Here is a 23245-nt window from a genome sequence, read left to right as displayed (position 1 = left end):
GCCTCTCTTCGTGACTGCCGCTTCTTATATTCAACAATGTCTTTCAAGCGGTCTTGGGCCACCTCGGCATCGGCCTTATATTGGTCCACCATCTCGTTGACATCGGCTTTAACCACCACGACTGCTTACTTGGCTGTTTCAAGCTTATTGGCCATAATTTCTCGATTAGAGGCGGCTGAATTTAGCCGAGACTACAGCTCTTCAACCTTTTTGGCCTGCACCTCGGCCTTTTCCTTTGCCGCTCAAAGCTGGACCTCAGCCAAAATCAATTGCACTCGAGCAGCCTCATTTTTCGAGGTCAAATGGTCTATTCTACCTCTCCATTCTTCGGTCTCGGCCTTAATTGCATCAAACTTGGCTCGGAGCTGGTCGATCCGATCGATCTTCTATTGGACCTGCGGATTTCGACCATCAGTCACCGAATCTAGTTCAGCGTCACTAACCTAGAATGTTTTTACTTGCTCGATCAGGTCGGCATGCTCCTTCCGAGCAACCTCCAGCTCAGCTCAAAGGCTTTTAGCCTCCCCTTCAAACTACTCGCTGAGAAGTTTATAAGCATTTCTCTTCTCAGTGAGCCCTCGGACCTCAGCTTTGATCTGTTTCAACTCATCCCGGTATAGGAAAAAAGTCTTGTGGTGAACCACCGAGGCCTACAAGCACAAAGAAAAAATGTAAGAGTTATCTATAAAATAGCCTAAGTACAAATTGAAAACCATCGAGAAATATCCGAAGTTACCCGATTTAACGCCTGTTGTGCTTTGTTGAACAGACAGGGTGCATCCACCTCATTCATCTTGGTTTAATCATCCTCGGTCACCAGACACCAAAGATAACTGGCCAACCCTACGGGGGCGGAGAGGACTCGGGTGTCCTCCATAAGGGAGATAGTGATGGATCGCTTTCGGCCAGGATCCACACTCGGAGCTGGGAATCGATTGACCAATTTGGGGCTCGAGGAAGGTCTGCTTGCTCCCGAAGATGGGCTCTTCCTCGGTATTTCTAAGTCACCCAACCCAATGACGTCCTCTGTGGCCGTAGAGTCCACTCCGTCAAAAAACCCGCGGACGGGGTTGTCCGCTCCATGGGCCCCCTCATTGGGGCATTTTTTAGCCGTTTGGGTGTCGTTGTACATAGACTCAGTAAACGAGGGTGACTCGGTGATATCTATCACACCGAGTGCTTCCTTCGGGGCATTGCCCACATCCCAGGAAGCTTCGGTTTTGGCCTCCTCCTCGACCTCCCAAACTTGATGAAGATCAGCATTGCCTCCCTCTGGTTCGGAGACCCCTTGTCCCTCGAGCCGCGATGGCACGCTGGCCATCATATCGAAGGCTTCTCCTTCTACTTCAGATTCGTCCCTCAGTCGATAGAGTGAATCCGGATACGGTGCTCGAGCACTGGTGCTTTCTTTGGATTTACGCACCAACCTTCTCCTTGGCTTCTTTTTCCCCGCGCTCGGAGAACTTGGAGCCCATTTCCTTTTCTTCTCTTCACCCTGTCTCGGAGCAGGGGACTCGGTGGGGAAATCATCGTTATCGAATGGGGGCCTCATTTTGACATCCTTAGATAAACCTGCAAAAAGAAATAAAATAAGTCAGGACTTAATGATGCAAAAGGGAAACAAAATATTACTCATGAAAGAGATCCCACCGTGCGAACAGGCCTCCCATCGACCCTTTGAAAGCTCACGCAACGAACGCTCGGAGTAAGGCCTTTGTAATACAATGCCCTCGACCCACTTCTTGAGTCGAGAAATTGTATTCGGGATCCGAGCAATAGCTGCACCACCATAAAATACTGATAAGAAAAAAGGAAAAAAGCGATAAATTAAATCTTGGAAGCAAAATTATACTTACGTGACATGTTCCACTTCTCAGGGAACGGCATACGCTCGGCCGGGATCAAGTCAGAGGTCCTCACTCGGACGAAACGGCCTAGTCAACCCCGATCCTCATCTTCATAGATACTTAAAAATGGGGCTTTACTGGTCCGATGAGCGAGCTTGATCGCCCCCTCCCCCCGGTAGAGTCGAGGACTGTATAAACGCATGAGGTGGTCGATAGTGAAAGAGCACCCTTCGATCTTGCTTGCAAAGAAACGGAGGAGGATTACGATCCTCCAGAAAGAAGGGTGAATTTGACCGAGGGTTTCCTCGTATCTTTTGTAAAAGTTAAAGATAACCGGGTCCAAGGGGACCAGTGTGAAGAGATAAGTATAAACACTTAAAATCCCTCGTCGTGGGTGGTGATGGCTTCGTCAGGTTCGGGAATCATCACATGTTTGTCAACTCAGTTGCGATCCTTTTTGACTTCTAAGAGAATATCCTCCATGATCGAGCAGATGTACCTCGAGTCCTCCTCGCACCGGCCTGGTATGGAGGAGGGCTTTTCAACCTTAAAATCAGCATTAACCAGGCACCCCCCGGGGATGAACATTTTCAGAGGAGGTTCCGGTATCGGTTCCTCGACGGCAGTATGCGAGACAACTTCCTCGGTATCCGGCTGCGAGGTAGAGGGAGTTTTTTTGGGGGAATGGATTTTGAAGTCTTCTTCATTTCTTTGAAAGATGGAGAAAAAATGAGTAAAAAGAAGAAGTTAAAAGAGTACACTTGATGGTTTGAGATGAAAACGAATGAAAGTTCTTATAAAAGATCTCAAAGTAACCAGAATATAAGTGCTTGGAAGTATTGAAATTTCGTAGACACGAGGGCAGAAGGCTTGGATATAAAATTTGAATAAACAAAGGAAGGGGTATTTATAGTTCTCCAACGACGGTTCACATCTGGGAGTGGCCAACCGATAACTGACAAGCATTTAATGCCATTAAGACTAGACCGACGGGACGTTTCAACTATTTTGTCGTTTCTGTCACGGTATATCGAAGTGAGAATCGGGAGCTCATATCGTTTCTCATCATCTACTCTCCGAAAAACGAGGGGACTATCTGTATACGGGTAGAACTGGTCTTATAGTACATCTCGGTCTCCGACATGATAAGCCAAGCTCAAGATATGGTAACATGGGAGCTTAGATCGAGGAAGAAATATCATCAATTTGGAATGCATACCATAATGCCCGCCCTCGAGGATGTCAGGACCGTGATTCGGGATCGGTCCCTAGCCTCGATTAACTTCGAAGAACGTTGTCCAATAGTCAAGCTCGGCCAACAAAAGGTCGTGATATCCGTGACCGACCGAATATCACGGCGGAGATCTCGGCATGTATCGATAAGAGATCGACAATCAGTTAATTAGAGAATTTTTACCTTTTATAGAGTTGTATCTAATGTAGGACTCCCCTACTATATAAAGGGGGTCTGATTACTTGTAAAAGACATTGTAACACGTATTCTAAAGTAATACATCATCATTCTCTTTAAACTCTTATTCTTCTCTGTCTTGATATCGATCGAAATACATTTGACTCGAGGGTGGCTAACCTTCCAAGGTTGAAATTACCCAATTCGTGTGGTTTGCATTTACTTTACCATCATTTATTTCAATTGCAATCTAATATGTCATTTTGTGTCAAGTTAATCTATATATCCTTAAAACCACTTACAAATTCAATTGTTATTCGATTTTAAAAGTAAACAATGATTATTTAGGGATGTGCATTTTTTAAAATCATAAAAAAAAAATACTCCTAAAAAACTATATTAACAGTTGACACTATCGAGTACTTTGAAATGTTGTAAAAGGAAAAAGAAAAATATATAGTGTAAACTGAACTGCATAGTACACTTGCTCATAGCATTGGAAAAAAATATTTACTAGCACCCGCTATTTTGCACCACCAAATAATTTAACCTAAGAGTTAACTTAAATGAGAATATTTATTCTGTTATTCTCTTATCAAAGTTTAATGATAAAAATAGCACATTATGTTTTATTCAAACAAATATACGATATATCAATTCTGATTGCGAACGCAAGGTGAAAACAATATAAGGGGTTGTTTGGCAGCCCGTATTAGGAAGAATAATACATATATTTGCTTTGGAATTATTAATCTCTTGTTTGGTAGTATTTTTTAATGTATGTATAACTAATACTTACAAGTATTAATTATACATCATATTCAGAATTATTCTTATACATAGCAAACCATGACATTAGCAATATCATAGTTTTATAACAACAACAACAACAACAAAAAACTCGGCCCCCTCCCTACAAGAACTTTCCACCTTTTCCACCTTGTTCTTGGGGTGACTCGAACTCACAACCTCTTGGTTGAAAGTGGAGGGTGTTTACCACTAGAACAACTCACTCTTGTCCAATATCATAGTTTTAATACATTGAAAAGCATGTATAAAAAATTATATGTATCCCACAAATCTTTTAGGAATAGTTTGGTAGGGTATAAAAAAATAGTATTTAATAAGGTGTACTAGTAATGTATGTGACATAAATACGAGATAAAATTGTATACAATAAACTCTTGTGATCCGATTCTTCTTCGAATCTCGCGCATAACAAAGATTAGTCAGCGAACTGTCCTTTTTATATAATTCTTTCATCTATAATCAAGTATTTTAAATTCGAAATTCGAGAATGTAAATAATTTTGGCAGAAACGTTTTCTCCTTTCACGAATTTATTAAATTTTTTAATGTAGCGAAAGGAAAGATTAAAACAGGGGGAGGTGGCAATCATTTCCCTCGTTGACATAATGTGTGGTCACCTGAAGCCGAATCACTGTCATTTAATATCTTTTCTTTCCCATTATGTTCCCCGCCAATCTCTTCTTCTCCGTAACAACCTCATCTTTTTTTTTGTCACCTACCTACTCCTACTATAGCTCCCTCCTCGTTTTCCACCCATAAATATTTTAATTTAAATAAATAAAAAAGCATCATTTGCAACAAAAATAAAAAAAGAAAATTAATTTTCCCAATTTTAGTCTAACCATTGATGGAGACACCCAGTCAACACTCATTCATGCCTTCTCCCATGACCAATACTTCATCTTCTTCTTCCTCCATCCGCTTCATGGGTCTCCTCAAACAACCCGACTCCGACCCTAACAACAACCTCAACCAGCTCGAAGAGTTCGACGAGAACGATGTTTTCTGGTCCGAATCCTCTGATTGTTCCAGTGTTGCCAACTCCTTTTCTCCCCCTACCCTTTCCACCTCCTCTTCCCCTACGCGCATCCTCCCTCAACGCGCCGCCACCCTCTACAAATCCTCAAACTCCGGCCTTTCCGCTGCTCTCTCCGACGATCACCACCCCCTCGTCCGCCGCAAATCTACGCTCAATCCTTCCGTTTCCGCCGCATCCGCTGCCAAAATGATTCCACCTGTGTTTCGTTCGGAGAATTCAAATCCCAATTCTCTGCCTAAATTTCACCAGTCGGCTCCGGTGAATGTGCCCGTGTGGCAGAAGAAGAGTACTGGACCGTTTGGTGGATTTGATCGGTTCGATGAGGTGGACGACGAGCTGCTAGAAGACCAGGAAATGGTTCCTCCTCACGTGATGCTGGCTCAGTCGCACGTGACGTTCTCGGTTTTTGAAGGCGTTGGGCGGACGCTAAAAGGCAGAGACTTGCGGCGTGTTCGTAACGCTGTCTTTCAGCAAACAGGTTTTCTTGATTGAACCCCCCCCCCCCCCCCCCCCCCCCAAAAAAATCCAATCCCATATGAAAGAGAGGAAGAAAAGGTCAATCATTTATTATTTTAGTGATTGATTTCTGAAAATAATTTAATTTCGAAGGAGTCAGTTGCTGTACGTTCATTTCAAAGTTTGTAAAGTATGAAAAAAAAAAAAGGTACTATCAGTTTGGCCTTGTTGACATTCCATTTGGAAAATGGTTATTAATTTGTAATTATGCATTATGGTGAAGTAAGCATCCCAATAAGTTGTTTTCTTTACTCTGTTGAAGATAATGTATTGATCAGAATGATAAATTGCTTTTCTTTTGCAAATATGATGCGGCATTTGAGCTATGATAATGCTCAAAATAGGCTGTTGGTTATCATTTTCGTTCAATTCAAGTGAACTTCACATTAGGTGAGCTCAATAATGCAGGGGAGAATTATTAAGTAGGGCCGCAGCTCATTCCAATCACATGAAGAAATGGTGTTCACTCGTCCACGAGTCCTACAGTTAGTCTTGAATTCGCTAACTTTTGGGTTATCTATTTATGATATGAATGCCTATGCTGGAATTTATTAGCCCTTCTTATCTGAGAATCCTCCATGATGGGGAGTCATGAGGTCAATTTTGGCAGTAAATCGCTTGAGGAAAATATACTGGAAATGATAAAAGTTGATGTTATGGCTGGAATTGTGCTCACCCGGCATTTTAGCTTTCAAGAATTAAAAATAGATAAACATCTAAGTGAGATGGAGGTGCAATAGGTAAAGCATGAAATTTATGAGTTACATACTTGTGAGGTTTACTGTGGTAACAACTAACACGATACTTGTAGTGACATCAGAATTAACTTATACAGCTGGAATGTATGGCCCCTGATTTTATAGTTAATAGTTCAGTTGCAGATTTATCATCTTCAGAAGCTTAGATTGGCATTTTGGATTATAGTCCATTTAGGTGTTGTTCTGTAAACTCTATAAGCCCAAAATAAAATCTTGCAGTCCAGTTCTGGTACTGTAATCAATCTGGCGAAAATGTCAATTAATTGAGATAGCAGCAGAGTTATCTGATTTATATTAAGTTCGTTATGCTTATGCTATTTCGTGGTAAGGCGAGTCTCTTCAACCTCCTTTGATGTTTCCGTCGTGGTCAAAGTTTGTTCTGTTGTAAAAGTTATACTAATGTTGTAGTCCTCATTGCTTTAGAGTTTCACGGATTATTCTGGGGAGTCAAGGTGACTGCTTTTGGTAGAGGCTGAAAGCTAACTCACTTAGGCGTAAACTGTGTAAAATTACACTCGATGAATGGCATTGATCTGTGAATATCTTTATCTTTTTTTTAATCTTTTTGTGATCAAGTTTGAATGTCTTTAGTTATTGCTGAGTCTTTAATAGCCTCTAGGGATAGGCATCTGCAAATGCTGCCTGCCTGCATTGTTAATGCAGTCTGTAGATGTTTACATGCATTTTTTTTTGCTCTGCATATTCGTTTTCTTACAAAAATCTTGAGAGTGAAAGAAGGAAGATTGGAATGTGATAAATCCATGTCAATCATTTTGAATGGTTCTCTGATCTACAAAAGTGGCTGATTAGATTTACCACAACATCTTCGGTAGTAGAGCCGTCAAAATGGGTTTGGCCCGTGAGACCAGCCCAACCCATCCCGCTACTGGAGCAGGGTTGGGTTGGAATTTTTTTAGCCCATTTAAAACTGAGGCTTATAAGTCCGCCCCAAGTCAGCCCGTTGGCCCTTGAGGCTTGACCGAGGCAGGGCCGGTCAAATTTAAATATTTAATATTTAAAAAAAGTAAAAATTAAAAAAACTATTAACTATAATCCCCATTCCCCAACCTTAGATTGCTCATTTACCCTTCCATATCAACTAGAATTTAGATTTTTGATATGCATGTAGTATGACAATTAGTTTTTCTTTTGCTTAATTAACGACGAACTAGGAAAAATGTCAAGTTTTAAGATCCAAAGAAAATTGACAGTACTAGCAAATTTCGTGAATTTTAAAATATTTATGAACTATAATGATGAATTCAGGAAATGATGTTAAACCTAAATTAAAAAAACTCAACATATAAACTTATTGAAGCAATCCCTCAACCTCAGGAAAGTGAAAGAAAAGTATTAAAAAAATATTCATGTAACATTAAAAAAGAAGAGCTAGAGATATAAAGAATGTGCATTTCAATTACGAGATTCCTTGTCAAATATCAAGATATTGTACGCTCTAAACAAAAAGAAGTCGTTCATATGATTGAGAGACTATGTCATGAAGAAATTTTTTTCTAAAAAAATTGAAGAGCCGGCCCGCCCTAACCCGCGGCTCTCTTAGGACTGGGTTGGGCTAGCCAATTTAAGGCCCATTTAAATGGCGTGCCAGCCCACCCTAGCCCATCAAATTTAAAAGCCCGTGAGGCTTGGACTGGGTTGGGCTGGGCTGGCCCATTTTGATAGCTCTATTCTGTTGAAGCAAAAGATTGATGCCCAGAAATTGGAGATTAAGATTCAGTATTTCAGTTTCTATTTGATTAAATTTCAAAGGCGCTCAGTGTTTATGTGACATATCCAAAAGTTGTATCCAAAAGTTGGAAATAAATTATGCATTTCACATTGAACGATGATATGTTATTTGTTATTTGTATTTTGTTGTGACAATAACGTGCAGAGGGCAATTGTTACAAATTTAGCCAGTTGCTCTCTGGCGGAGGTCATTGAATAAGATGAATTCTAGATGTTTTGACCTGCAAATATATGTAATTTTCACTTTGGTAGAGTATCTATGTGAACTTTATCAGAAGATAAGGTTGAGCAAGCCGGTCTTTAGTCAACTAACAGTTTAGGTCTCTGTTTATGTAGTGATTTATGAACATGAATTAGCTTGAAATTGTAAATTGTGTGGTATTCAAGTATGTTTCCTTTGGATGATTCCAGATGGTAGATTTTTCAGTTGAAAATGACTAGAGAATAGATTTTTGGGGCGTTATCTTTAAAAGACACTTTTAAAGGCAGTTCCAATAAGAGCACTTGTTCACATGTGGAGATGCATTCTTTATGTATGTTCCTATAGTCCCTATCATTGGGGGAATCTTTTATATCTGGATTTGGTGAATCTTCGAAATTCCAAAATTCATCATTAACAATATTATTCTTGCTCACAAACTTAGCAAGTAATCTTTTCCATTTCTATATCAGAATAAAAAGAAGTTTCTGGTTCACAAAAGCCACCGTCCTTTATTTCATTCATTCATTTGTTTGGTTAGATAATCCTATTCCCTCTAGTTCTGCTTTTCTTGACATCCACTCTCTTGAGGCTTGTCAATCCCGCGCTTTCACTGTCAACTGGAAAGACATTTCAGTAGCATTTCAGGCCGTCAACAGAAGTTGAATGTTTTAGTTCCTGCCTTTTTTTTTTGGCTAACATAAGATTAGGTATTCTCATACTTGACAAAACTCTTTGCTAAGAACATCCTAAAAGTACGTTTATCAGCTATCTCATTGATGATTTCTATACTTCTAATGCTTTCTGCAAACACCTACTCACTGGTTTCAAGAATCAGGATATTTCACTATGTCTGTCCTACTGTAAAAGCCATACAAATTGGTGGTTTAACTTTGACTAAAGCAAGTAGTGCTGATGGAAGAATCCATAATCCATCACCACAAATCAAGCCTGAAGCGACTGCAGGAACCATCAAACTCGCCTTCTTGCTGTTGAGCTTATGCCATACGTATACAATCAAACTGCCCACACACATATCGATTGCAAAGGAAGCGTTATTAAGGAAAGGCACAGCCATAGCCATTGGGAGAGGAACCCATTTCCCGAATCTTTCCGGGGTTATGTCTCTCACCAAGTTGGCTATTATCGCAAAGGCAAAGAAACCATAACACAGCTGCAAGCAATGGTTGGGCAGTGCAGAGAAACCTTCAACACCTAAGATTGCCATGTTCCTATAGACGATAGCATAAGGAGCTTTGTAATCTCCATTGGGATCTCCTACAGGAAAAGCTTTGTAGAATAGGAAAAATGTAAGAGGTGCTACCACACAGCCAATGGCAGTCCCAATAGCTTGGCTTAGTAGCATGGAACGCGGGGAAGTGAGGGTGAGGTGGCTCGTCTTGAAATCATGCATCAGGTCAGAAGATATAGAAACAATGGATTTAATAAGTCCACATCCAATAAGTCCGGCTACAACACCATTCTCTTTACCAGATAATGCAGCAAGCACGAAGAGAGCCACCTTGCCATAATTGTATGCCATATTCAAGTCCGTTAGACCAGCACCATAAGCATTGCAGAAGCTCAAAGCTGGTGCAAGAATGTAGGCAATGAGCACGTAATACCACTTCAATGCCGGGAACATGAGTGGAATGACAATGATGGAGATAAGGGAGAAAACCATGTAACCAATACAAGCTAGCCATAAGGGAATGCTCTCTCTTATGAATATTTCGTTTCTCTGCAGCTCATCAAGGGGCTGATTCTTGTTGTCTGCTGCGGCTGCTGCCAGAAAAAATAGAGGCAGTGGTATTAATACTAAAATTGCAACAAAAGGAGACACACTTTTGCCCCTCTTAAGATTAGCTAACACAAATTCCTTTTAATATTCAACGACCATGGTAATATTTGACTCAACGATCATGGTACTATTTGACTGGACCATACTTTGTTGGAGTGTGTAGCTTTGTTCACTTTGTGACTTGACTATAACAACAACTATGCCTCAGTCCCAAACAAGTTGGGGTCGGAATAACATCAAATTCCATTATTAATGGAGGAGAGGTGTGAGAGGGAATAATTCGTTTATCACTTTATAGAAAAGACATCGTATAGCAGTTTTAGCTTACATGATTCGGGCCTCCTTGTTTTCAGGGAGACATATATGCTTCTACCAGTGAAAAAAAGTGTCCTGACAAAATTGTATAGGCCATCTCCCAGGATGAGAGCAATGGAGATAAAAACCTGCATAAAAGGAGTAAAACATGACTCAAGTTAAACTATAACATTCAAATGATTGAAATTTTATGGTCTAAATGAGGAAAAAGTACAGTGCTTATTGGATTCTTGGTCAAATTAAATTAGGTGCTTAGCATTTGATTGGTCTTTAAATTGATCTCTAACCTTGTAACCACTTAGACTCTTCATACTGCTCTGCGGTAAAGTTGCAGGAAACCAAGATCCTTTGCGTTCACCAATTAGAGGCCACATGATCCCCCAAGAGAGAACAGCTCCGAGAAGCAAAGACAAGTTCACTAAGTGGGAACAGATCATTCCAGCTCCAACATAAGTCATGCTGAAATCGAAGTAAAATCTGCATATATTCAATAGTATAGATTAGTGGTGACGGACTGAGCTACTTAAACTTAAAAAGAACCAAAATATCAAGTACATACGATTGTTTCCAAGCTTTCAATCCGAACGTGGGAAATTGGGCAAATCCACATTGATCTCCACCAGAATAAAACCACTGAAAGAAACTCCATAAGAAGCTCATTGAGAAAACTTTCATGAACCCTTTAACCTGTTTCCTGAAAAATTGTAAAACATAGTTTTCATTTCCACCCTCCAACTCAAGAAAGGCTAATTTCACAAAGCGAGTTCCTTCTCATTACAATTGTTTGCATACTTGGCCATTTTATCTCCCTTGGGAGTATGAAACCCATTGATAAGAACAGCAGTTGCAGTCCCACTTGGATAAGCTAATTTATAGTCAATTATCATGATCTGCACCACCAAAAATAAATAAACGTTCAAGAGTCAGTTGAAGGTGGCAGCTTGCCTATGTTGCTCGCTCGGACTCTCTGAAAATGTCGTTGGGTGCATGTCAGATTCTCCAAAAGTAGATTATTTTTAGAGGATCCGGACGGGGTGCGGCAGATTTTGGAGAGTCTGCGCAACATAGCAGCTAGCCCTGCAAATCTGCTACCTTGAAAATGTTTTTGTAATATCTGATGGCTGTTATTTCAAAACACTATGACCCATCACTAAGTATTTTAAGTTTTTAACTATTTAACAAGAAGAAGGTTAGCAGTAAGATGGGGAAAGACAGTACCTTTCTAAGGGGAACTAAAGCTAATAGCCCAACAAAGCTAACAACAAAGAGAAAACCAATCATCCAATCAAGACTAGGTTCCTTGTGGCTTCCTGGTGTATTCCCTTCTGTATCGACTCCTGCTTGCTCATATGTCTTCTTGTTCAATCCCAAAAGATATGATCCAAATCCACCTAAATTAACATAAACAAACAAAAAAATTCAAAAATGAGTTCCAATTTTGAAAAGCCTCAAGCAAGACAACAAAAAATAAAAGATGTTCTAACCTCCCACGGCAATGCTGTAACATGCAACAGCACAAGTCTGAATAATAGTATTCTCCTGTCTAGTAAAAGGAGTGTATACAAAATTGGCCTTTTTAAGAATCTTGGTCCATGACTGTATGAATACATAGGCAAGAAGAGCAGCTGATACATTAAGATTTGGGACAAGTCCAGTAGTCAGATTAAGCTTCGTTACTATCACACTGTAAATAATTCCAATCAAAACACTTGCTACAATCCCACGAACTGTTATCTGTTTTGTCCAAGGAGGAATTCTCTTCACTTCTTCAGAATAGTCTCTCACTTCTTCCATTTCTTCTCTTTGTATTTCCATTGATTTTTCCTTCTCCTCTTCTCTCATTACACCAACTCTACTCATTTTTCCTGTCCATGTTCTAATCACCAATTAGTTACAAATACAAGTCATACCAAATAATACAGAGGGGGATAAAAAGAACATGGTGTGCTTAAAAAGATAGAAAAGGTACCCAAAAAATGTAAAAAGAGCCTGTCTATTCTTTTTCAGGACAGAGAGTTCAGTTGACAATCTCTGAAGTGGAAAAAAATCGATTTTTTTCCACTTTTTGAATATCAAGAAAATGCTCAACAGATAGCGGACAATGGTTTTGACAATTTTTTGTCCTGTTTACAGAGAGGTTCTCATGGTCGACAAAAGGGTATAGAATTAGAAAACTTGAACCCCTCAATCCAATTAAACAAAATCAAGAATGGTATATTCAGAATAAATTATCTGCTGCAACAATCTAATTATATAGAGAGTGCAAAATTAAAGAGAAAAGCTCACCGGACAATGTGGGGGTTGTTGGAATGAAGGGAATCGAATGTGAAAGGGCAAAAAACTTAGTGCACGGGAGGGGGGATGTACTGCAGGAGTAGTACTACAAACCATAAATAGGTTCGTGCAGTACAAGATTACCAAAATCCAACAACAGAGGATTGAAATCAATGTCGTGATTCTTGGGTAACACATGTTGGGCTTACATTGGAAATGCTTATCTTTTCCTTTTCTACTCTTCTTTCACTCCATTCACAACTTTTAAGTCAATGGACATAAAATAAATTCTAATTATTGTGGTATACATAATCTTAGTTGCTCAAATCTCTTTATAATAGTCTTATTTGTTTTGAATTTTTTTATTGTTATAATAAAATACTGTTATATAGAATATATATTATAACATAGCATATAAGTTGGTTTCATAAAAATCTTAACTTTTATAATGAATGAATGTTATATAATAATATTGTTATAGAGAAGTCTAACGGTATAATATTACAGATAAATTATTTAATAAATATTAATTAATTGATTAATATTTATAACCACTCTGCTTTTATAAGTTCAAAATCACTGATAGTATAAGAAAATGTTACACTAAAAATGAATATAATTCAAAACCATAAAGCATTTATTTACTCTTGTTGACATAGAATTGGCTAACTACTGTTGACGTTACACTGCACCCACCGCGGTCTATTTCTGTACTGTCGATGCATATGAATGCAGTACAAAAATTCCATTTGAAAAAAAAATATATATAGTATTGTTTACCCGAAAAATCGAATAACGTTGAATTTATGTATGGTTCTAAGGACAAGTGGATTTCTTTGATTAGAAAATAACAATACACAAATTTATGATACAGAAATGGAAGATGATGAACAAATATATTTAATGAGCTTTAGAAAGATAAACACAATAAAAATGCTTAATCCCAGCCAAAAAGTGCCTTCTATTACAAACTCTCCTTGGCTTTATAGCAAAGGATCACTACTCTACCTATAGTAACATGATGGAAATAAATATTGTTAGTGGAGGACCCATGATGGTGCGTCTCCTCCTTAATTCCCGCAGAGATTCTCTCCTTTGGTGCAGTTGTAACAGCTTTTGTCTGTGAACTCGATACCGACTCGAGCTCGGTACCAGATCGGAACATCGGTCTTGATTTCGAGCTAGGTGATCCCTTTCGGGCATCGATGTTCGGGACCTATATCGACCGATGTTACCTCGGTCGATTCGAACGCCCGGGCTCGATGCCCCCATCTCGGAATTCGCTCGGGGTCTCCATGAAGGTACCACTCGACTGAAATGCCATTCTCGATCGATCTTCGCGACCGAGGATCGGTTTTAACCGTATACACAGATAATGATAAACTACATAAAAGATGACGAGGAACGATGTGATTTCCCTAAGGTTCGATCGAATCGATAATGACGTTTCTATCGGCTTTGACTATGACGTGCGTGATAGTTGTCCCATCGATTTGGTTTTATCGAGGCATTTAATGCGCGTCAGTCGGTGGTCGACCACCGCTAGACGAATCGTCGTGCCTTATAAATGATTTTCGCATACAATGTTTTCCACTTTTGTGCTTCCTCTTTTCCCAAATTCTCTTTGATTACTTTCTCTTATTTCGTCGTTTTAGTGCCGCTTGTACCAGAGTTTCGGTGTCGTCCCCTCTTTCACCTTTCTTTGTGACTTTTTCTTCTCGTATTAATGGCGAAAACTTTAAAAATCGTACCTCACAAGGAGAAAGCTTCTTCCTCACGGCCGTATGACGATAAGGCGCCGACCGAGCCGTCCGTTCAAGATTATATTCCCGGCCCGTGTATTTTAAAAGCTGATTTTAAAGTAGAGAATCCTTCGTCCGTTCCGGGTCGGTGTGAGCACGTATCGATGTATATGTGCTCTATAGCGGAGGTTCACCTCGAGGCCTTCAGGAAAGACTATGGTTGGGGTTCTGAAGTTGTGTTACAAGTCCCCTCCTCCGATGAGAGCGTCACTACCTATGTGGAGGGATTTCTAAGTGTTTACACCTATCCCTTTACGTTGGGAGCTGTTGATCCCGTGATTTTTTATTTCTGCAGGAGATATCAGGTCACCCTCGGCCAAATTCATCCTTCCTTATGGCGTATAGTCATCTTATTGTGTTTCTTCTCTACCAAAGCCGGGGGGTTGGATATTTCTTTGAGCCACCTTATACGACTGTATCGGCCTCAGATTTATCGTGGACTTATTAGGCTATATCGTCGGGCATCGAAGGCTTTGATGTCGAGCATCGATGAAGATAAGGATTGAGGCTGGATGGGTCGATATATTCGAGTGAGGACTCGTGATCTTATCCCGGAGGAAAAAATGCCCTTTCCTGAAAAATGGAACTTCGACCGTAAGTGATCCGTGTTTGCTCTTCGTGTCTTTTTCCGTGTTTGATAATATTATTTTCTGATGTTCAGCTGCACCTTGGATGCCACAAGCTGTGCCTGATCTTGAGGATTGGGTTCGAAAGTTAGCCTCGACTTCATCTTATGCCGAGCGCGCTTGGCGGGATTTGGCTAAGGGTAGATGGGAGGCCAAGAATTATGGTGAGATTTGGTTCCTGTTTCCCTCGAGGTATATTTTGCGTTCATTTTGTTATCGATTTTTCCCTTGTATATAGGTGTAACTAGGGATGCCGTTTTGCGGCCTTCGAGCGGTGATGAAGGCAATGAGCCCCCGGTCCTGGAACAGGGAAAAGAAAAGAAATGAAGGGCTTCCTCTCGGCCGGAGGGGCTTAAGCCCAAAACTCGGACGGTGAGGAGAAAAATCATTGCCCTTTCGATCGACTCGGTCCATCGACTGAGGGAGGAAGAAGAAGAAGAAGATAGTTCCTCGGCTTTGGTAGTCCGACCTACGGAGGCAGTCGAGGTTGCTAGGGCTGCTGAGCCGATAGCGACCGTGCCCATCGGGGTTGGTTTCGGAGACCTAAATATCGATCGGAGTACTCTGAGTGATTTGCTCGGGGCAATGGCAATGGGTCATTCACCTTCCCTTCCGTCTTTTTTTGAGGAGGCGTTGAAGGAGGCTCGAGAGCTGAAGACTCCCGATATTGGTGCCGGCTCAGGTGCAGCGGATCCTTTTAAGGATTATTTTACCAGTGTTGATGACAGTTCCGATATCGGTGATGCTTCTCTTTTGTTAGAGGAAGCTCAGCGTTTTATTACTCGGGTAATGATTCTTCCATACTTGGCTTCTTTGTTCTTTTCCATACTTGACGGTTCCAATACCGGTGATCCTTTTTTGCTTTATTGTTGTTGATGACAGTTTCTAACTATGCAGACCATCGGTAGGTATCGAGTTGATCTTAGCCAGTGTGAGGCCGAACTCCGAAAGGTCCTAGGTGAAAGAGATGACCTTTGGCTTCTTTGTAGCAAAAAGGAGGAGGCTATAAAGGATCTTCAAGCGGATTTGGCTAAGGTTCGTGAAGAAAGGGTCGAGCTCGATCAGCAGGTAAGCCTCGTTCTGTTAAAGTACGGATTCGACTCGACTGTGGAAGTTAACCATTCGTTGTCTCAGTTGCAGCAAAAGATCGAGAGGATCGGGCTACTTCGAGGGGAGGTCGATCAAATCCGGGCCGAATGCAACCAGTGGAAGGAGACTATTGACCGCCTGGCAGCGGAGAAAGAAACCATTTTAACAAAGTTATTATCAGCCGACGTTCAGCTTTGAAACGTCAAGCAAAAGGTGTCGGTTCAGGCTAAGAAAATCGATGAGCTTGAGATACGACTTGCTGAGGCTAAGGCGGAGGTTGAGTCATCGAATGTTTTGGCGGATAAGTCTATTGTTGTATATCGAGCTGATGCTGAGGCCGCTCAGGTGGAGGCCCGAGAAGCGGCGAAGATTGCCGATGCTCGAGCTCATTAGGTTGCCGAACTTGTTAAGTGTAGATCTCGGAGGGAGACCCTCGAGGAGATTCATGCTCGAGGTTTCGATCTTACCGAAGAGGTAAGAAAGGCAAAAGAGCTTGAAGCGGAAGCTGAAGCCTTAGCTTCTGACGATGATGACGATGATAACGATGATGGTAGCAAAGGCGGGTCCGAGGGTGAGGAATACCCCGACCTAGAAGCTTAGAGTCTAATTCTCATTACCTGTAAATTAATTACGTAGGCAATTTTGTATATATATAACAAGGTCGATTTTGCTTGTTGAGTCGATGATGATGTGGTGGTTAACGTAAACTCTGAGTAAACGTAGCTTTTTCAATGTTTCAAATTTGATTGGGTCTTGTTCGAACTCGGCAGCCCGTAGGCTCGACGGATGACTGAGTATTTCGAACTTGATATAGAAGTAGCCCGTAGGCTTAATATTCGAGTGTTTATTTCGAACTTGAGAAAATGTGGTAGCCCGTAGGCTTAATATTCGAATGATCATTTCGAACTCGAGGTAATGTGGAAGCCCGTAGGCTTAATATTCGAGTGATTATTTCAAACTCGATGTTGAATTAACCCGTAGGTTCAACGGTCGGCTGAGTACTTCGAACTTGATATAGAAGTAGCCGGTAGGCTTAATATTCGAGTGTTTGTTAATTCCGGTTGCATAACAAATCTCAAGTCATTGTACATATGTTTTGGGGAAATCTAATATGAGCATGGTTTATTTTAACCATTTTGGCTCTTACAATTTTTCCTCTATTATTGTGAGAAGATTTTGTTGCATCTGAACTCGATGTATTTGAGGCCTTGGTGCCCCCCCGGTATTCGAGGCCATTCGGGCTAAGGGTCGAAAGCCTCGGATACTGTTTTAAAAGCGCAGCACGATCGATGGTTGCCTCATTAAAAACCTTGACGCAAAAACCCATTTGGGAAAAAAATGGTCTAAGGAAAAAAGAGTGCAACACGTGCTTTTGAGTAAAAGAATACTTCTGTTCTTTGTTCGAACTTCTGTACGGAACAGTTGAATAAATATGGGAAAGGTCGGACCTTAGTAGTAGTACCATTTTAGATATGATACATTCCAACTGCTTGATAGCTGTTTTCCGTTTATGATGCCGAGCTTGTACGATCCTTTCCCAGAGTGCTCGAGCACCTGGTACGGTCCTTCCCAATTTGGTCCTAGTTTTCCTTCGTTTGGATTCCGAGTATTGATGGTGACTTTCTGTAACACCAAGTCCCCTGGCTTGAAGTGGCGAAGTTTAGTTCTTCGATTGTAATACCTTTCGATTCGTTGCTTTTGTGCGGCCAACCGGATGAGGGCAGCTTCTCGTCCTTCGTCCGATAATTCAAGGCTGGTGTTCATAGATTCGTTATTTGATTCTTCCGTCATGAATCGAAATCTGGAACTAGGCTCTCCGACTTCGACTGGTATTAATGCTTCGGAGCCATATACTAAGGAGAATGGGGTCGCCCATGTACTGGATTTCGATGTTGTTCGGTATACCCATAGGACTTCGGTCAGGATTTCTCTCCATTTTCCCTTAGCGTCGTTCAATCTCTTTTTCAGGTTTTGAAGAATAGTTTTGTTTGTTGATTCGGCTTGTCCGTTTCCACTGGGGTGGTATGGGGTTGTTAGTATTCTTCTTATTTTGTGGTCTTCGAAGAATTTTTTGATTTTGTTGCCAATAAATTGCTTCTCATTATCACATACTATTTCGGCTGGTATCCCAAATCGGCATATGATATGATCCCACAAAAAGTCGATAACCTCTTTTTCTCTCACTTTCTCGAACGCTGCGCTTCAACCCATTTAGAAAAATAGTCAATCATAAACAAAATAAAACTGGCTTTACCTGGGGTCGATGGTAGGGGGTCGACGATGTCCATTCCCCATTTCATGAATGGCCATGGCGATAGGACCGAGTGAAGTTGTTCTCCGGGCTGATGGATCATTGGAGCAAACCTTTGACATTTATCGCATTTACGAACAAATTCTTTTGCGTCTTTGCCCATATCGATCCAATAATACCCTGCTCTGATCATTTTTCGAACTAACATGTCGGCACCGGAATGATTGCCACAAGTGCCCTCGTGTACTTCCCGGAGGATGTAATTGGTATCTCCCGGACCTATGCATACCGCCATCGGTCCATTGAATGTTCTTCGATATAACGTTCCATCCGCAGTCAAAGTGAATCGAGCAACTTTAGTTCGAAGGGTCGTGGACTCTTTGTGATCCGAAGGGATCTTTCCGTTTTTTAAGTATTCAATATACTTGTTTCTCCAATCCCAGGTTAAACTAGTAGAATTTATTTCGGCGTGCCCTTCTTCGATTACAGATCTTGAAAGTTGAAATACAGTTTCCGAGTTCAAATCATTCACCTCGACCGATGATCCCAAATTAGCAAGCGCATCGGCCTCGTTATTCTGTTCTTGTGGAACATGTCGTAGACTCCATTGTTTGAAATGGTTCAGAGTGACAAGTAGTTTGTTCAAATATCTTTGCATTCTCTCTTCTCGGACTTCGAAGGTTTTGTTTACTTGACTCACCACTAGCAAAGAGTCGCAATTGGCCTCAACGACCTCCGCTCCCAGATTTCTAGCTAGCTCGAGACCTGCAATTATGGCTTCATACTCGGCCTCGTTGTTAGTTAACCTGATAGTTTTAATAGCTTGCCTAATAATGTTACCCGTGGGAGATTTTAAAACTATGCCTAGCCCGGACCCCTTTACGTTTGAAGCTCCATCCGTAAAGAGGATCCATGCCATCGTCGATATATTTGATTTTAACAATAGTTCTTTTTCAACTTCGGGTACGAGGGTCGGCGTGAAATCGGCCACGAAGTCTGCTAGAATTTGAGACTTGATGGTTGTTCGAGGTCGATATTCGATATCGTACCCGCTGAGTTCGATGGCCCATTTGGCCAATCGGCCCGACAGTTCAGGCCTATGCAAAATATTACGAAGTGGGCAGGTGGTTAATACGCTTATGGGGTGGCATTGGAAGTACGGTCGTAATTTCCTAGAGGCGCTAACCAGCGCAAGCGCCAATTTTTTCAAGTGCGGGTATCTAGTTTTCGCTTCCCCTAAGGTCCAACTTACATAGTAAACAGGAAATTGCGTACCTTCCTCTTCTCGAACTAGGACACTGCTTATGGCGACTTCTGATACTGCCAAGTATAGGTAAAGTTTTTCGTCGGTTTTTGGAGTGTGCATCAGTGGTGGGTTCGATAGATATCGTTTTAGCTCTTGTAATGCTAGTTGGCATTCCGGTGTCCAAGCGAAGTCGTTCTTCTTTTTGAGTAGAGAGAAAAAATTGTGGCTTCGATCTGATGATCTCGAAATGAATCGGCTTAGGGCTGCTATTCTTCCTGTTAACCTTTGTACAACTTTCACGCTGTTCACGATAGTGATGTCTTCAATGGCCTTGATTTTGTCTGGGTTAATCTCGATTCCCCGATTTGACACCATGAAGCCGAGGAACTTTCCCGAGCCGACTCCGAAAGCACATTTTTCGGGGTTGAGCCTCATGTTATATTTCCTTAGAATATCGAATGTTTCCTGCAAATGGGTCAAATGGTCCTCTGCGCGCAGGGACTTGACTAGCATGTCATCAATATAGACTTTCATTGATTTACCTATTTGTTCTTCGAACATTCTATTTACTAGGCGTTGATAAGTAGCTCCTGCATTTTTTAGCCCGAAGGGCATTACGTTATAACAATATGTTCCATATCTGGTCACAAACGAAGTCTTTTCCTGGTCTTCCGGGTTCATCTGGATTTGATTATACCCGGAATAGGCATCGAGAAAAGTAAGGATCTCGTGGCCGGCCGTGGCATCGATCAAGTGATCGATGTTGGGCAGTGGATAAGAATCTTTGGGGCACGCTTTGTTCAAGTCCTTGTAGTCTATACACATTCTAAGTTTGTTTCCCCTTTTAGGCACAACGACCACATTGGACAACCATTCGGGGTATTTTACCTCTCTAATGGATCCTATTTTGAGCAGTTTAGTTACCTCATCTTTTATGAATACATGCTTCACCTCCGATTGGGGTCTTCTTTTTGCTTCACCGGTCTGAATCTAGGGGACACACTTAGTCGATATGTCGTTATGTCCGGCGGGATTCCTGTTATATCTAAATGGGACCAAGCAAAGCAATCGATGTTATCGATAAGAAATTGAATGATTTTCCTCCTGAGTTCGGGTCTTAAACCCTTTCCCAGGCATACCTTTCGTTCGGGCCGATGATCGATCAAAATGATTTGCTCCAATTCCTCAATAGTTGATTCGGTGGCATCGGAGTCATCGGGGGTCACGAAGGATCGAGGGATCCACTGATCATTATCTTCATCGATGCTCTGCTTATCTGGCTGGGTCGGGGCCGATATCTTTGGTTGCTATTTGGCGTTCCGGTCTTCGACTGTGCCTCCTTTTGAACCTGATCCATTCACTGGCGAAGACGAAGATATTGGTTTTGCTCCCTCGATGGAAAACATTTCCTTTGCGGCTGGTTGTTCTCCGTACACTATTTTGACACCTGTCGGTGTCGGGAATTTGAGGACCTGGTGTAGGGTCGAAGGTACAGCTCTCATGTTGTGGATCCACGGCCTTCCGAAAAGGGCGTTATATCTCATATCACCTTCGATCACGTGAAACTTTGTTTCCTGAATTGTTCCGGCGACGTTTATCGGTAGGGTTATCTCGCCTTTGGTGGTTTCGCATGCCATATTGAATCCGTTCAAAACCAAAGTTGCGGATACGACCCGGTTTTGTAGGCCGAGCTGTTTTACGACCTTCGATCTGATGATGTTGGCCGAGCTACCTGGATCAATTAACACACGCTTAATTTTAATTTTATTCATGAGTACGCATATTACCAGTGCATCGTTATGGGGTTGGATGATTCCCTCTGCATCTTCATCATTGAACGATAAAGTCCCTGAGGGAGTGTAATCTTGAATTCGAGATCGCTTTTCCCCCTCAATCGACGTTTTGGCGCGTTTGAGCATAGGTCCCTGAGGGGTATCGATGCCGCCGATGATCATGTGAATGAAGTGCTATGGCTCTTCTTCTTCGTTTTGTTTGCCGAAGTCCTTGTTTGAAAAATGGTTCTTCGCTCTATCACTCAAAAATTCCCTCAGGTACCCCTTGTTAAACAAGTGGGCTACTTCCTCTCTTAATTGTCTGCATTCTTCCGTTTTGTGACCATGGGTGCCATGATACTCGCATATTTGATTGGGATTCCTTTGGGCCGGATCGGTCTGCATGGGTCGAGGCCATCGGGTATCTTTGATACGTCTGATAGCCGATAGGATGGCGGATGCATCGATGTTGAAGTTATATTTCGATAATCGAGGAACTTCTATAGGATCGGCATGTTTATCAAAACCTCTCTTGCTCATAAGCCCCCGAGAATTTTGCCCCCGATCATATCTGCGGTTATTCCTAATTATCTCATGCGCTGAACCGTGGTTCACCCGATCTGTAACGTACGATTGGTATCGGTCTCTGTTTGACCTTTGTTCTTTGTTGGTTTCCTTCAGAATTTTAGTGGTTGCGCGGTTCTAACGCGTGGGTTCATACGGAAATCCCAATTGATCATCTTCGACCCTGATTTTCGATTGATACCGATTGTGTATATCTGCCCAAGTTATTGCAGGGTATTCGATCAAGCTTTGTTTCAGCCGACGTGATGCTGTCGAACTCAGTCTGTTCAACCCTTGGGTGAAAGCTTGTACGGCCCAATCGTCTGTGACTGGTGGCAAATCTATGCGTTCCATTTGAAACCGGGATACGAATTTCCTCAGTATTTCGTCACCCCTTTGTTTTACTTTGAATAGATCTGATTTCCTTGTTGCGACCTTTACGGCACCGACATGTGCTTTTACGAACGAATCTGCTAACATGGCAAAAGAATCGATAGAATTCGGTGGCAAGTTGTGATACCAGATCATTGCTCCTTTTGCGAGGGTCTCTCCGAACTTTTTCAATAATACGGACTCGATCTCGTCGTCCTCCAAATCGTTGCCTTTGATGGCACATGTATAGGAGGTGAGATGTTCGTTGGGATCGGTTGTACCATTATATTTGGGAATTACGGGCATACAGAACTTTTTTGGGATCGGTTTCGGGGCCACGCTCGATGGAAAAGGCTTTTGTATGAATTTCTTCGAATCCAGCCCTTTCATCATGGGCGGAGCCCCCGGGATCTGATCGATCCTAGCATCATACGTTTCGAATTTTTTGTCGTTGGCTTCGACTCGCTTTGTGAGTTCCTCGAGCAGTTTAGCAATTTTAGGAGCAGTTCCCGATTTTTGCTCGTTCGGTTTCACTGTGTCGGGCTCCGTTCTGGGGGTTACTTCTCGAAGAAGTGGATTGGAGTTTGGATTACTTCACATATGAGTTTGGCTCTGCAACTGAGCTATCGCTACTTGTTGGGCTTGTAGCATTTCGAAAATCATACGTAAGCTGACCCCCGATTTGCCCCGTGTTGTGGATGTCTCGGGCTATGGGTCGATCGCCACCCTGAACGCTTCTTTCCTGCTCGGAACGTTGATTCGCTTCTAGAGCTATTCGTGAATTGATATCTACTGGTACTTCGGC

At 41.7% G+C, this 23245-nt stretch overlaps 3 protein-coding genes across 7 annotated transcripts in view; 1 reads left to right on the top strand and 2 right to left on the bottom strand.

Annotated features, from left to right (window-relative positions):
- The window catches only part of LOC104089861 (cytochrome b5), a 115619-nt gene that overhangs the window by 42571 nt on the left and 49803 nt on the right, over positions 1–23245 (bottom strand). The gene's annotated exons all lie outside the window — the stretch shown is intronic.
- Positions 4915–5598, top strand: LOC104086119 (protein S40-7-like). Its single transcript, XM_018767304.3, has one exon. The coding sequence runs from the start codon at positions 4915–4917 to the stop codon at positions 5596–5598; it is 684 nt and encodes a 227-aa protein (XP_018622820.1).
- On the bottom strand, positions 9130–12875 carry LOC104086120 (metal-nicotianamine transporter YSL2-like). 5 transcript variants are annotated; one of them, XM_009590304.4, is made up of 8 exons: positions 12731–12875; positions 11929–12309; positions 11663–11835; positions 11237–11334; positions 11004–11138; positions 10732–10921; positions 10458–10572; positions 9130–10113 (listed from the first exon to the last, which is right to left on the bottom strand). In XM_009590304.4, exons 2-8 carry the CDS (start codon positions 12302–12304, stop codon positions 9176–9178), a joined length of 2025 nt encoding a protein of 674 aa, XP_009588599.1. In that variant the 5' UTR covers positions 12305–12309; positions 12731–12875; the 3' UTR covers positions 9130–9175. The 5 variants fall into 5 exon arrangements, with proteins under 5 accessions (XP_009588599.1, XP_009588598.1, XP_009588596.1 ...); XM_009590303.4 differs by having other exon boundaries at positions 11929–12320; positions 12731–12749; XM_009590301.3 differs by lacking the exon at positions 12731–12875 and adding an exon at positions 12414–12724 and having other exon boundaries at positions 11929–12320.

This window comes from Nicotiana tomentosiformis, chromosome 3 (assembly GCF_000390325.3).
Source record: "Nicotiana tomentosiformis chromosome 3, ASM39032v3, whole genome shotgun sequence".
NCBI classification, from domain to species: Eukaryota; Viridiplantae; Streptophyta; class Magnoliopsida; order Solanales; family Solanaceae; genus Nicotiana; species Nicotiana tomentosiformis.
The sequence above is the reverse complement of the archived record's forward strand: the minus strand, read 5'-3'. Positions and strand labels throughout refer to the sequence as shown.